The sequence below is a fragment of the Neurospora hispaniola genome (genome assembly GCF_033458365.1).
Source record: "Neurospora hispaniola strain FGSC 10403 chromosome Unknown B0T23scaffold_2, whole genome shotgun sequence".
Classification (NCBI taxonomy): domain Eukaryota; kingdom Fungi; phylum Ascomycota; class Sordariomycetes; order Sordariales; family Sordariaceae; genus Neurospora; species Neurospora hispaniola.
In genome coordinates, this window is record NW_026944407.1 from 2,231,004 (window position 1) to 2,243,678 (window position 12,675).

At 52.5% G+C, this 12,675-nt stretch overlaps 5 protein-coding genes and 1 non-coding gene across 6 annotated transcripts; 1 reads left to right on the forward strand and 5 right to left on the reverse strand.

Moving 5' to 3' along the window:
- Positions 1–55: 55 nt before the first annotated feature.
- B0T23DRAFT_78272 (kinase-like protein) lies at positions 56–3,170 on the forward strand. Its single transcript, XM_062841781.1, has 2 exons — positions 56–2,031; positions 2,091–3,170. Exons 1-2 carry the CDS (start codon positions 196–198, stop codon positions 3,018–3,020), a joined length of 2,766 nt encoding a protein of 921 aa, XP_062695485.1. The 5' UTR covers positions 56–195; the 3' UTR covers positions 3,021–3,170.
- A 1,264-nt stretch (positions 3,171–4,434) lies between these two features.
- B0T23DRAFT_426356 (ribosomal protein L21-like protein) lies at positions 4,435–5,112 on the reverse strand (the record flags this gene model as incomplete). Its single annotated transcript, XM_062839980.1, has 1 exon — positions 4,435–5,112. The coding sequence occupies one exon, from the start codon at positions 5,110–5,112 to the stop codon at positions 4,435–4,437; it is 678 nt and encodes a 225-aa protein (XP_062695486.1).
- A 644-nt stretch (positions 5,113–5,756) lies between these two features.
- Positions 5,757–5,845, reverse strand: B0T23DRAFT_t111. The gene has a single exon. It is a non-coding gene; the product is annotated as a tRNA-Tyr (tRNA).
- Positions 5,846–6,156: 311 nt separating this feature from the next.
- B0T23DRAFT_437999 (uncharacterized protein) lies at positions 6,157–7,702 on the reverse strand (the record flags this gene model as incomplete). The annotated part of the gene is made up of 1 exon (XM_062840643.1): positions 6,157–7,702. One exon carries the CDS (start codon positions 7,700–7,702, stop codon positions 6,503–6,505), a length of 1,200 nt encoding a protein of 399 aa, XP_062695487.1. The 3' UTR covers positions 6,157–6,502.
- A 1,256-nt stretch (positions 7,703–8,958) lies between these two features.
- B0T23DRAFT_78297 (uncharacterized protein) lies at positions 8,959–10,490 on the reverse strand. Its single transcript, XM_062841783.1, has one exon. It carries the CDS (start codon positions 10,134–10,136, stop codon positions 9,141–9,143), a length of 996 nt encoding a protein of 331 aa, XP_062695488.1. The 5' UTR covers positions 10,137–10,490; the 3' UTR covers positions 8,959–9,140.
- Positions 10,491–11,342: 852 nt separating this feature from the next.
- On the reverse strand, positions 11,343–12,496 carry B0T23DRAFT_78295 (glutaredoxin). Its single transcript, XM_062841782.1, has 2 exons — positions 11,904–12,496; positions 11,343–11,822 (listed from the first exon to the last, which is right to left on the reverse strand). Exons 1-2 carry the CDS (start codon positions 12,358–12,360, stop codon positions 11,515–11,517), a joined length of 765 nt encoding a protein of 254 aa, XP_062695489.1. The 5' UTR covers positions 12,361–12,496; the 3' UTR covers positions 11,343–11,514.
- Positions 12,497–12,675: the final 179 nt, after the last annotated feature.

Consider the following 12,675-nt stretch of genomic DNA (forward strand, 5'->3'; position numbering starts at 1 on the left):
GTATCATTTTCTTCAATATTGGACTGGATTGGAAAAGGCGGCACACCAGGCGCAAAACAAGAGCAGGATCGTCCGTGGCTGCGAAAGACGGGCAAGGTTCCAAGCTCGCAACAGGACGAAAAGTTAGGTCCACCCAACGCCGAGCCAGCGCATTTGCAACCGCAACCAAAACAACAGGGGCGGTAAACAAAACACATGAACGACATGTCGTCCATTTCGCCAACGCCCATGGGCGGTGGAAGCCACTTTACGTCTATGGGAAGAAGGACATCCGCTAGACAAGCTTTGCGACGTCCGCCATCGCGGCCCATGCTCAATCGCAGCGAGTCGAACCCCCAGTCGCAATCTCAACAGTATTCCAACCTCAACGACAGCTCGGACGACGAGATCCCCGTACCCATGAAACTCAGCGCCTTAACCAAGGCTCTGCTTAACGACGGCCATGCATCCGAAGCCTCATCTTTTGCGCAACATGGCGCTCCAGAGGATCTGCAGTTATCACCCCCAGCTCGACCACCATCACGGGTTACTAGAAGAAGCGCGTTGTTGTCGTCAAAGTCAGAGGAAAGGTCGGAAGGTGTGAGGGCGCGGGAAGCGAGGCGGAGTATCAGAGGAGGAAGCCTGCAGCCCATGGACAGGCCGACATCGCCAGTCCAGAACGACAGCAGCAACAACCGCGATGGCAGCCCAGTACCTAGGAAACGAGTGGTCCGCCTCAGCAATCCCGTGCAGGGTCCAGTCAGCTTTTCAGGAAATGTCCGGAGACTCTCATCGACGACGGCAAACCAGAGGAGAACCAGGACAGAGAGCAGGGAAAGAGAGGTCGAGAAAGAAATTCCATCGTTTCTACAGCAGCAAGGAGATGCAGGATCAGATTCAGCGGGAGATGCCCAAACGCCCGTCATCAGGACGGTCAGGATTGCGGTCGGCTCTGGGTCTTCAGGCAGCAAAGGTCGGATTTCTCTAGGGGGAGGAGGAGGGTCGTCGGGTAGTTCGTTCGCCGGTGTTTCCGGGAAACGCGGCACAGGATATAGCGATCACGAGAATCCCGAGGATCCTGCAACCATTGGAAGGCCACAAACGGTAGCACCACAAAGCTCAATGCGTATCAAGAGAGTCGCAAAGGTTCCAGGGAGCTTTCTCAGCGGCCCAGCGCGGCGAGGGCGGAGAAGGCAGAGCGATGAGGACGAGGCAGCACATGGAGAAAACGAAGCTATGAGCATGAACCAAGACAACGATGGGAATTACGAGAGCCACATGCAGAGTCATGTCGAAGCCGCTATGGGCGAGCAACATTTGTCGTTCTACGGGTCCAACAATAACTATCGCGACTATGCCGCATCCGGAAGTCCTGTGAGCGGCAAAGCTGGAGCGGTTCGCAGGCGAGAATCCAACTTCAGAGCGATGGAAAGAGATAACGGGGAACTGGGTTACAAGATCGCTGAGCCTCATCCAGATATGCCCATGAACAACGACAAGGAGAACGAGGCACCGCCGACCTTCAAGAGGGCCAAGCTGACCCCGTCCACAATGCTCGATCACGAGATCCCGAAACCGGTAATCCCCGAACCAATGGCCCTCGACATTGGGCGAGACATTGGGCGAGATCTTAAGAGGCTTTCGATTTCACCCGACCGCAAAGCGCTGGCGCATAAGAGTCAGAACACACCGCACAGGCCGGCGCCTCCACCTCCACCAAAGATGTCAGTTGTCGAGACTGCAACAGCTGCGGCTGGGGCTTCTGCAACAGCTGGGGCGGCCAAGAAAAGGCAGGTCCTTTTGCGAGTGAACGGCCGAACATACACCCGCATTGACTGTATTGGACGGGGTGGTTCTGGCAAGGTTTACCGTGTTTCCGCTGAGAGTGGGAAGATGTTGGCCTTGAAAAGGGTGTCTCTTGAACATGCCGACGAAAACACCGTGAAGGGATTCAAGGGCGAGATTGATTTGCTGAAACGTTTGAACGGTGTGGAACGGGTCATTCAACTGATCGACCATGAGCTGAATCTGGAGAAGCAGGTACTCAGTGTGGTAAGTGATTTGTCAACTCCAAAGGATTCGTACTGAGTACTAACCTAACCCCACCACAGCTCATGGAAGTAGGTGAACTCGATTTCAACACGCTTCTTAAAAGCCGCCAAAGCACCGCAGAAGGCGCTCGTCTCGACCCAACCTTCATTCGGTATTACTGGAAAGAGATGCTCGAATGCGTGCAAGCCGTGCACGCCCGCGACGTTGTGCACAGTGATCTCAAGCCGGCCAACTTTGTCCTTGTCCAGGGCCGCCTCAAGCTCATCGATTTCGGCATCGCCAACGCCATCCAGACTGAAATGACAGTCAACGTGCACCGAGAAACGCAAATCGGCACGCCCAACTACATGTCGCCCGAATCTTTGATGGACTCGAACCAATACGCCTTCACGTCCGCCCAGAACGGCAAATTCTGCATTCCGCCGCCGCTGAACCACCGCCAGCACGGCGCGCCCAAGCTCATGAAGCTCGGCAAGCCCTCGGACGTCTGGTCGCTCGGCTGCATCCTGTACCAGATGGTGTACGGCCTGCCGCCCTTTGGCAAGATTGCCAACCAGATGTCGCGATGCCAGGCCATCATCAACTGGTCGTACCAGATCGATTTCCCGGTGGCCACCGAGGACGGCAGCCGCGTGCCCCCCTCGGTCATCCGCACCATGCGCCGATGTCTCAACCGCGAGCAGCGCGAGCGCCCCACGTGCGACGAGCTGCTGGCCGACACGGACCCGTTCCTGTACCCGCAGGAGTTCGATCCATCGGTGTACGCGGCGGCGGAGCATGGCAGGGTCCTGCCTGTCACAGAGGAGCTATTGTCGAGGCTTATACAGAGTGTGGTACAGAGATGCAAGGAGAGGATGCCCACGGAGGCGGAGGTGGTGAACACTTGGCCGCAGGCGTACTGGGCGACTGTGAGGAAGGCCGTCATGGGTGCCGGTAATAATGCCGGTGGAGGTGGAGGTGGGAGTGGGGGTGGCGGCCACCAAAGGTAATAACTCGGAGGCCGTTTTCTCCTCTTACCTTTTCTTATTGTTGTTGTTGTTGTTGTTGTTCACACATGTTGGAAGATGGATGGATTGTTCTTGTTAAGCGTTATGGCTTGGATACGATACCCTTGTTGTTGTCGGAAGTTTCTGTTGGATACCCCCCCGATCAGACCTCGGTTGGTTACTGGGAGTTTTGTATAGATACCTTCCACAAGACGTGTGGCGGTTGGGAAGCAAGCGATTGCGTCTGGGAGCGGCTATGTTCGGGTTTGTTCTGTGGCTAACGAATGATGGATCAAACGGGTTATGGATATCGTGTTCGCTGAACACCATGTCTATCTGGTCGCACGCATGGGTTGTATAATGGTGGAAAGATGGCCGTTATTATTTTCTTGGTGTGGAGCTTGCTTTGTTTCTCTTTTTACTCAGCTACTTGTTAGTGATGAAGATTATGACTGGAAAAGGTGCATTGGATTAATGGTGGGCGGGCGTTTCCGTTCCTTTTCCCTGACTATAGCTTTACTTCTTCTTATTTGCTTTAAGCCGTCCATATTGTCATTGTTTAAAAGCTCTTCATCGGGACAACTCATAGAAGCGTTTACTTATCCGTCTCATCGCCTCTCCCTTGCTGAATGATAGATTTCATGTAATATGTCGTAGCGAAGGCTTGACTTGCTTTGGTGTCCATAAGGAGGCCAGAGTGTAAGCCTGTTTCAGCGATGGTGGTTTGAATATCAACGTTTGGCCTAAAAGCCCAACGTTATGCTTCAGCCATCTTCGAAGTAGTCTGCCTTAGACTGCTTCAACCTCTGGAGACATAACAAACTTCATCAAGCTCAATATGCACGCTTGGTACTAGCCATGATTCCGATCCCCGTTTTATAATATGAACAAGAACAAATATGATACATGTCGAATATGTCGGTATATCCCCTTGATCCTACACAACTAGTCTATAGTTGATCTGTAATCACCCCTTTTCTAATCGAAGGACATACAGATATATGACGGAAGAAGCCCAGGCAGGCCTTGCTACCCCTTTTTAAAGACCTCGGCTTCAACGAACGGTGCTTGATAAATCCCACCGCGTCCGCCATCTGTAGCACATTTGGAATCCATCTAGCAGCAGCATAACATTGTAAACTTCCTCCATCCCCTTTGTCAAGTGTTTGTGTGCTATCGGTGTGCCATGCGGTCGGCTGTTTTGGGCTGAACGGTGTTGTTCGGTATTGGCCTGCCCGGGGTTGTCGGCTTCCTCCTCTCCTTCTCCCCTCCTCCTCCACTATTTGCCCACCACCCCTTGCCCCATCATCTCCTTTCAACAGTGGCATTCCAGCCTCACTGTTTTCTGTCCCTTCCCTTCCCTCTTTCTTTTCTGCCCCCTCCCTTCCTTCAGCAGTAGCAAACCACTGTGACCCATTCAAAGGCTCGACACATCATTGATCTTCAACTGGTTGATCCTGAGAACCGTGTACTTGTGCTTGCTGAAAACATGCTTCTTCTTCCTGCACCTCCGCTTCTTCTTGATCATGACGCGCATCGGCTCGCTCTCGGTACCCATGACGATGGCGCGGCACTCAAACAGGCGCTCGTCCACGTACGGCGCGCCCTGAAGGGTCAGGTCGCGGCTGCCGATGACCGAGGCCCGGTTCAGGCGCAGCACGTCGCCAGGTGCCACGCCGGGCATCTTGAACGGTAGCTTTACCGTGTCACCCTCGGTCACGAGGTACGGCTTGCCGTGGATGTGGATGGTCGTGTAGTGGCCCGGCTGCGCGGCGAGCACGGGGAGGAGCTCCTTAACTTGCTGGCTTATCGAGGGTTGTTGAGAAGATGGTGTGCTGGTGGGAACGGCTGCGGGGGCCTCTGGTGTTGTGGCGGTAGTGACCTTTGGTGGGCTGGCCTTAAGCAGGGTGGCGGCAGCAGCAGCAGCAGCATCGGACTGGCTGGTAGGCTCAACTTGCTGGGCAGTCTGGTGGAGGAAACGAGTGGCGGGCGCGGCGGCGGCGGCGGCAGGACGGAAGGGGAGGAGGAAAGATGGTGGGAGGCGCGTGACGGGAGTGCGCAGCTCCAGGACGGAGCGCAAAAGTGCCCTGCTCATGGTTGGGACTGGCGGTACGGTGCGGTCCGAGGCGCAACGAAGGGGAAGTTGTCGAGAGGTAGTGACGGAGGCTGTTGGTTCGGGCTTCGGTGGTTCTGGCTTGGACGGAGCTCCGCAATCCCGCGACCTGACTGCCTGCGTCTCGAAGCTGGCGAGGAAAAATCGGGCCCCGTTTCTGGAGCGAAGCGTCGTCGCACACGGCACCGCTACGCCGGCAGAAAATAAAGCGGGGCTCCGGGCTCGCATTCACCAATCGAAGTCATGGGTCTTCACCTGGGTGAGCACTTTCGATATCAACATCACGAACGACAACACGGTCGATTTTCCATTCCTACACAGGCGAAACTACTACGAACAAGTTTACGGATACATGCTGACTTAAATCTGCGCTGCTCAGTTCTCGGTCGAAGAGCAAATTCGGCGCAAAAAGACCGCCACGGATGACCGCGGGGTATGGCCCGGCAGCCTTTACGACACCTACCTCTCCTCGACCTGTTGCGATTTACGAGAAAGAGAACAGCCAATGGAGAGAGAGAACATCAATCTTCGGTTCCACAAAAAGAAAGACAAAAATGAATCAAAGACAGGGATATGGGTGCGGCAGTGTCATCAGCAGCGACCAAAAAAAGTCGAAAAAAGAAGATTCCCCTCGACCGGAATCGAGCCGGTGACCTTTCGGTATACAATCTAGACAATTACAGCCGAACGTGATATCCAACTACACCACAAGGGGTTTATTTGTTGAAATACCTTGGATCTGTATGCTCTTATTCTTTGGACACAACAGCAACACCGACGAACCATTTGGAAGGCAGTATCACCACACGCCCCGATGAAATGTGCCATTAGAATTCGCACGAGGCTTTATTGAGCAGTTAGACATTCGGACAACTTTATATATGTTTACGGGTCACTTGCGAAGAATCACTCCGAAGTATCTTCTTCGCATCGTTTTCCCACACTGCACAAAGCACACTGGACGTCAAACTTCCTCTAGAAAATCAGTACGAATATTTATTGATTTCATAATGTAGCACAAAATTCCACAATTCCCGTCTCCCAAAGCTTTACCGTTTCTATGACACTGTCGAAAACCTGTTTTGACCATCATCGCCCGTTGCTAACCTCCGCTCATACCTAACAAAGGAGATCCAAGAAAAAGAAACTGAACAAAACCGACACGCCACTGTTTTTTTGGGGGGATTTTCGAATAAATGGTAATTGCAAACAAACCGATGTAAAACCAACAAATAGACAAAACAATAACGGTATAGCCCATCGCGCCCACCCCTAGTACCTCATACCACCTGCTAAAAAGAAGACGATTCGAAAATCATGGAAAGTACCCAGCACTTTCCCATCTTCTTCGGTTCAACCTTACACCTGCCGCTTACCTACCATGCATGTAATAGTCACCTGCCTGGTAGCTCATTCTTCTCCGACTCTCCCCTCTCTCAAGCGCACGACTGTCAGCGCAAACCCATTCATCCGAGTCGCTTCCATCGTCATCATATTCATCGTAACCGAGACCAGCCTTGAGCTTGTTCATAAAAGAGCTAGCAGCGCTGGGTTGCTTTTGGTGGTGCTTCTTTTCACCCTTGTCGTGCTTGCTGCCACGACGGCTGCGAGAAAGAGACCGCTCGCGGGTCTTGCTGGCTGATCTACTTCTACCTCCGCCTCTGAAAGTGGCATTGTCAGTAGCTTCGTTGTGTCTTGTCTTTGACAGTTTTCTTCGGGGTACCTCGGTGTGGTGACGAGAGGCATTCGGCGGATATGATACTTGCCCTTTCTGCTGCTGTTGCAGGGGCAACGGCCTGGGGTCGGGATTGCGGCCTCTCTCCTGTGGCATAGGGTAAGGGATGGACGGCGCGGGGCCGGGGTTCGTGAACATTTGAGATTCCCGAATGTTTCCCCTTGGCGGTCTCACCTGGGATTCGGAGGGTCGACGGGGTCGGAGCGGCGCAGGCACCGCTGTAGCATCGCGATCTGAAAAATAAGGGCCATGCCGCGGAGGAGGGACTAGAGGGCGGCCGTCTCTGGAGGTGCTTCTCGAGGTTGAAGCAAATGACCCTCCGATCTTTGAAGATTTCGAAGAGTTGGGAGGAAGATTGGGCAACGGCTTACTCTTGTAGTTGGTGATGGATCCTCGCTGCGGCGGAACTGCTGCCTTGTCATGAGGGAGGTTGATCATGCTTGATCTTTTATTACTACGACTGCCTTCAAATTCGTTTCTGGACTTATCTCTGGACCTGCCTCTGGACTCTTTCGAGGGTGCCCCTTGTTGGAGGAAGAACTCATGACGTTCAGTAGCTGACCCCTTCAAGAGTTTTATGTTATCGTTATGAGCGGGGGCAGGCTCTCTAGACTTGCTAGCTGATCTGTTCTGCCTAGTCTTACTGGCTGCCCTTCCCCGGCACTTGTCGCAAAGGCCCTCATGCTCCTGCTTTTTCTCTCGGGGGTGGGAGCAGTACTTGGCCTTGGAGGAGCGTAAGCAGCCCCATGTGCTGTTGGACTCTTTGGCCTTCTCACAAGGGCGAGAGGTCGTAGTGGAATGTCCACATTTGTACTCAGTTTCGGTGATCTTACACATAATGAACTTTGGTGTGCTTGAGGCGGTTTGCTGACTTGTTGCTGGATTTTGTAAGTGTGAGTTGTTTGATGATTAGGGTGTTGTTGGTATCGTTTGATGCTTTTGCTTTCTTGTCGAACTTGTGATTGCAAAAGAGCTTGTTGATTGACTCTTGAATCATCTCGAAGTGAAAAGATCTCACCCGTACTTATATGCAATCCCATGGGTTTTCTTGTTCTCGAAAACAGACCCTATTCCGTGTACAAAGGCTGCCGTCTTAGAAAGTCTTTCCGAGCTCCTTTGTGCGTCTACGCTTTGGCTTAGAACAACCCCATTGTCTGGCCCGAAGAACAGTTAGACTGTACTTGACCCATAACCCTAATTCCCGCACAAGAGACAATGCCCATGTGCCGTCCCTATGATATTCGGCAGACACCTTGGATCATTGACTTCGGAGTGAGCTGTTCAGTTTCGCTTATTGCCTTTAACACGGAGATCCATGTCCTCAATATATTTCATTGTACGTGAACAGTTATGAAGAAGAGTGACCCGCGCCCTCGTCAGCCCGCCTCATGCCGGCTCTGAATTGTTCATTCGTTGTACAGACAAGGGGTCACTGAGCTTGCTTTCACTCGGCTTGTAGCGGCCACAGTTACGAGTATCATCATTGATGCTGACATGGCTCGTTTGTTCAAAGTCTATACTTCGTAAACACCGTAGTGCGCAGGCAGCCCAAGTCTGAGGCATGGGCACGAGATGAGAGGTCATGAGCACGTTCAACTTTGGCTAATTCTTCCTTATTCAACTGCTCAACTATGCGAGTAGCTTGGTGTATCACGGAGAAACTCAGAGACCACAAGAATTATGGTGATTGCAGGTTTAATTAGAAGTAAGCTATACTTACTAGGTTATATCCGTGTTCTTTTGACAAGGCCTTCCAGCCTTCAGATCCAACCAGACCAGCCCCGCTTGATATGAATCAGCTGGGTAAACGCCCTTCTCTTTCACGCTGAACCCCGTAAGCTGACCGTTCTGCTCAATGAAATGGGCGTCAAATAACTTGCTTGCGCCGTTTCGGCTCCTGTCCTCAAACATACATTAATAGCAACATGTCCAAACTCCTAACGGCGCCTACCTGCGCATGCAGTTGACCCTCCACGTAAATGCTAACGCCCGAACACCTTCCCTCGCTATGCCAATCATCCATCATTGCCATCCATCTGCCTTCTTTTGTCTGCTAAGCAAAAACAAGATGGCGAAGGGCCAAGAGACCAAAGCAAAAGAATAATAATACCGGCAAAACCGGTAATCTTGATGGCTTGTGAATGTGGGCATTAACCAAAGCATACCGCCCTGAACAAAATCGACTCCAACCCCCTTAGCTCATATCCCCCAACCAGCTGTCTTAGTAGAGGCTACCCCGAATGTCTTTGAGAACAAGCGCCTGCATCATCGGGCCCTAGTCGATCCGGATATGATCCAGAATGAGGCGCTCCATCTCAATGGCATGCCGAGTGCTCGGACGTCCAGTCTTCTCGACAAAACTCTTAACCATTGTCATGTGTAAGCTAGGCGGTAGGCGATTCTGGCTTGATTCCGTGGACTGATAGATGCGAATTTCCTCCATGATCTGACGGATGCAGGTCTCTGCGAAGCGAGCAAGCTCGGTCATGGGCTTGCGATGGGTGGTATCATCAGTGCGGTCGATCGTCTTCTTAACCTTCGGCGGCTGGAAGACAGCCCAGAGCATGATTGTGCCATGGCGAAGACTAGCTTCCTTGAAAGCCAGGAGACGCTCCCAGCAATCAACATCGGCCATCAGGGCGGAGTTCTCGGAGGCATAGGCCTGGCCAGCCCAAGAGACAAGATGAAAAAGATAGGCCAAGTCGAGTGGTGATAGGGAGCGAATGTACGCCAACTGGCGATCATGAATCTTAAGCATGGCCTCATCGCCATCAAGCTTCTGGCTAGAGTTGCCGTTGACGGCCGGCTGCATCCACATCGACATGACGTCTGCCGCGCAATCTCCCAGCCTGTCCACCACCTTGAAGGTCTCTTTGAGTCGGGCCATCAGCAGCTCGCGTTCGATTTGAGGAAGATCGAGGAATGCTCCGGATGTCGAAAAGATGGAATCGATCTTGCTCCTCAGGGGCTGGCCTGGGCTCAGGATAATCTCCGTGCGGGAAGTGCGAATCTTGAGCTCGTTGAGGATATCGTAACTCTTTGGATAAAGATACTCGCGCTCAACGTTGTGCGAGGAGCTGATTGCGCCTGAAGGGGGGAACAGAGAGGAGTCGTAGCCGGTGTACAACGCAACAGCGTCCTTGACAATGGATTGTTCGTACCGAGTCACAAGCTCGTAGACATGCTTGCTGGTGCACATCAAGGTGACAATGGTTTCGATGTCGCAGAAACTCGCAACGCGGAGAAGAACGTCGTCGTTTAGGGCGGGCATCGTGTCGATTTGATACCCTTTCGACTTCGTTGGGAGAATTATGCGTAGTTCCAAGGCTTTTCTGGCTTTGATGATTCCAGAAAGGCCGCAGGCTGTTGAAGGAAAGGGTGGACTCAATGCCAGTCGAACTCAAGGGGATGTTATAAATGGCGAGAGAGCAAACGAATGGAATAAAGCACGAGGCGGGCACCTCGGGTTAAGATATCCTAGTGAATTGTGTCCAAGGTGGGGTGTATCCAAGTGATGTGCCGTGAGGAAGCTAAAAGTCAATCATGTTGAGTACCCCAGGTCTGGCCGCTGGTGAATATATATGATCGGGTGAAGAGCAAGAAGAAGGAACCTGAAGTCGGAGAGGGAACTGGAGGTGAAGATGAGCGAGGAAGTACTAGTTGCAGGGGTCTGCTCCCTAAGGTTGTCCATGACGATTGGCACATGGGACGAATTGGGGACCTTGACGGCCCCTACCAGTCATGATAAGTGCTTCGGACCTTTAGGGTGCCCAACAAGGTCCTCATTCGTCGGCAGCCACAACCCAGGAACTGGGGTAGAATGACATGGAATCCCGCCTTCCGAGAGGAACAACAAGTCAAGATTGGGGCCTAGATATATAACACGATGAGTTTGTCGCCTACCCATTGTGAACCCTACCACCTATGTCGCCCCATGCATCCCTTCTCGTCTGGCTGAGCGACAATAGGATGAAGAGCGAATGTTCGGCACATCGAAGCAACGCGCATCGTTTTTGCAATGCACCCCTGTGGGCAGAAGGCCAGCCATCAAGGTTACTAATGGAACCCTTTATTGTGGAGAGGTGATTGTCATGTCGACATCTTTGGGACGGAGAATAATGGTCTCATGTTCGGACGGCTCGGACAGGTTTGGGTGACGTGCACGCCATGACCTATTAACAGTGGTACTAGTAGGGCGACATTGCTGATGCATGAGCGAACGGCCTTTTTTTTCCCCTTCTCGTGGGTTCTTCCATTGACGCACCTGAGCCTGCAACACCACCACAGGTTATCGCGATTTACCCGCTCCATCCAACCTTCTGCTGACAAGCCTAGATATATGTACGCATGAGCCACGATCAGCCATCTTAATGCAATCGCCCTATTATTGTGCCTATCGCACCTCTCAGCGAAGTAGGCGCACGCCGATTCTACCACGGTTTTCAATCTTGCAAGGATCGACGCTACGTATAGGGGTCGCATAGAAATGTGGTGTTCAGGGCGACCCTTTGGCTGTAGCTGGCGGGAATTTGGTTGGCCTTATAAACAACCAACAACGCCGTGTCATGCGGTAAAATGCGTCTTAATTCGTCCTTCCGACTATCGATACATGCTTTCGGGCCGAAATGCCGTTATGGCGCCACGATATCCTAAGTCGATTTGGAGTGCTTCGTCACTGTGAGTCGCTTCCCCGCTAGTGACATGATCTTTTCGATCAGCGTTTTCTCCTGGTCGAGCTTGGCAATGTCGTCGGAGCCTCCTATGCTTATCCCGCCGACGAGAATATTGGGAACTGTCTTCCTTCCTGTCCTGTCGCCGAGCTCAGCCTGGATTCCGGGGCCCAATGGGTGTTGGTCCAATTCGACGACGAAGGGCGCAGGGTCGATTTGGTAGTCACCCAGCAAAAGGCTCTTCGCTTTCTTCGAGTACGGGCAATAGCTTTTGGAGAAAATGATGACTGGTGAAAACCTGGTCAGCGCTGTTTTTGAACGATGGAATCGTGAATGATTGTATGTAGAGATGTAACGCCTAGACTTACTTGGTGACTTCTTGAGAATGCTCCTAAGTTCCTCGAGGATCGCGTGGTGCTCCTCGGTCTCGACGGAGTCTCCCTTGCCGAGATGGTTCTGTCCATGGGCCGAGCTGCCAACGCCGACGACAGCTTCCGGATCGTCGGGCTTGTTGGGGGCCTTTGCGTTGGCATTGCTCTTGGCCATCTGCTCTGCTTTCCTGAGACGCTCCTGCATTGCCTTGGCCACGATCGCATCGTCCTCGTCAAACTCGACCTTTTGTGTCCCAACCACCGCCTGTCCTCTCCTACTGCCGCCGCCTATCCTTGACCCTTCCATGGCACTTTTGGTCTTGTGGTAAAAATCTTGGATCGAGCGGGGGTCGGGCTCTTGTGCATGGCGGGCACGTGAGGTGAAGAAGAGTAATGTAATGAAGCCGGCCAAGGCGATGTATAAAAGCGCCCTCATGCGTCGTTGGGATGGCATGGTAGGCAAATATGAAAGCTGTAACGGGTGGTTTGAGGATGGTCTAGCAAAGAGTTTACACGGACTGGTCGTCGACGAACGTAGGGGCGACGGCCAGTTATAGGCGTGGTGCAGATGGTGTAGAAGTTGCTTCGTTTAACGATGGAGACGTGCGCAACAATGTGTCATTCTTCGCGCCGTCAGGAGAGGCCGCCCTGCAGCTTAAAGTATGCTGTGTGCCAACGTTGCCAGAGAACAAACGAGCTGTTGATGCTAGATGTGCTTGCCTTTGATCACAAATATAGTATATGGATGAAGGTGTAGCTGAAAGAAGTC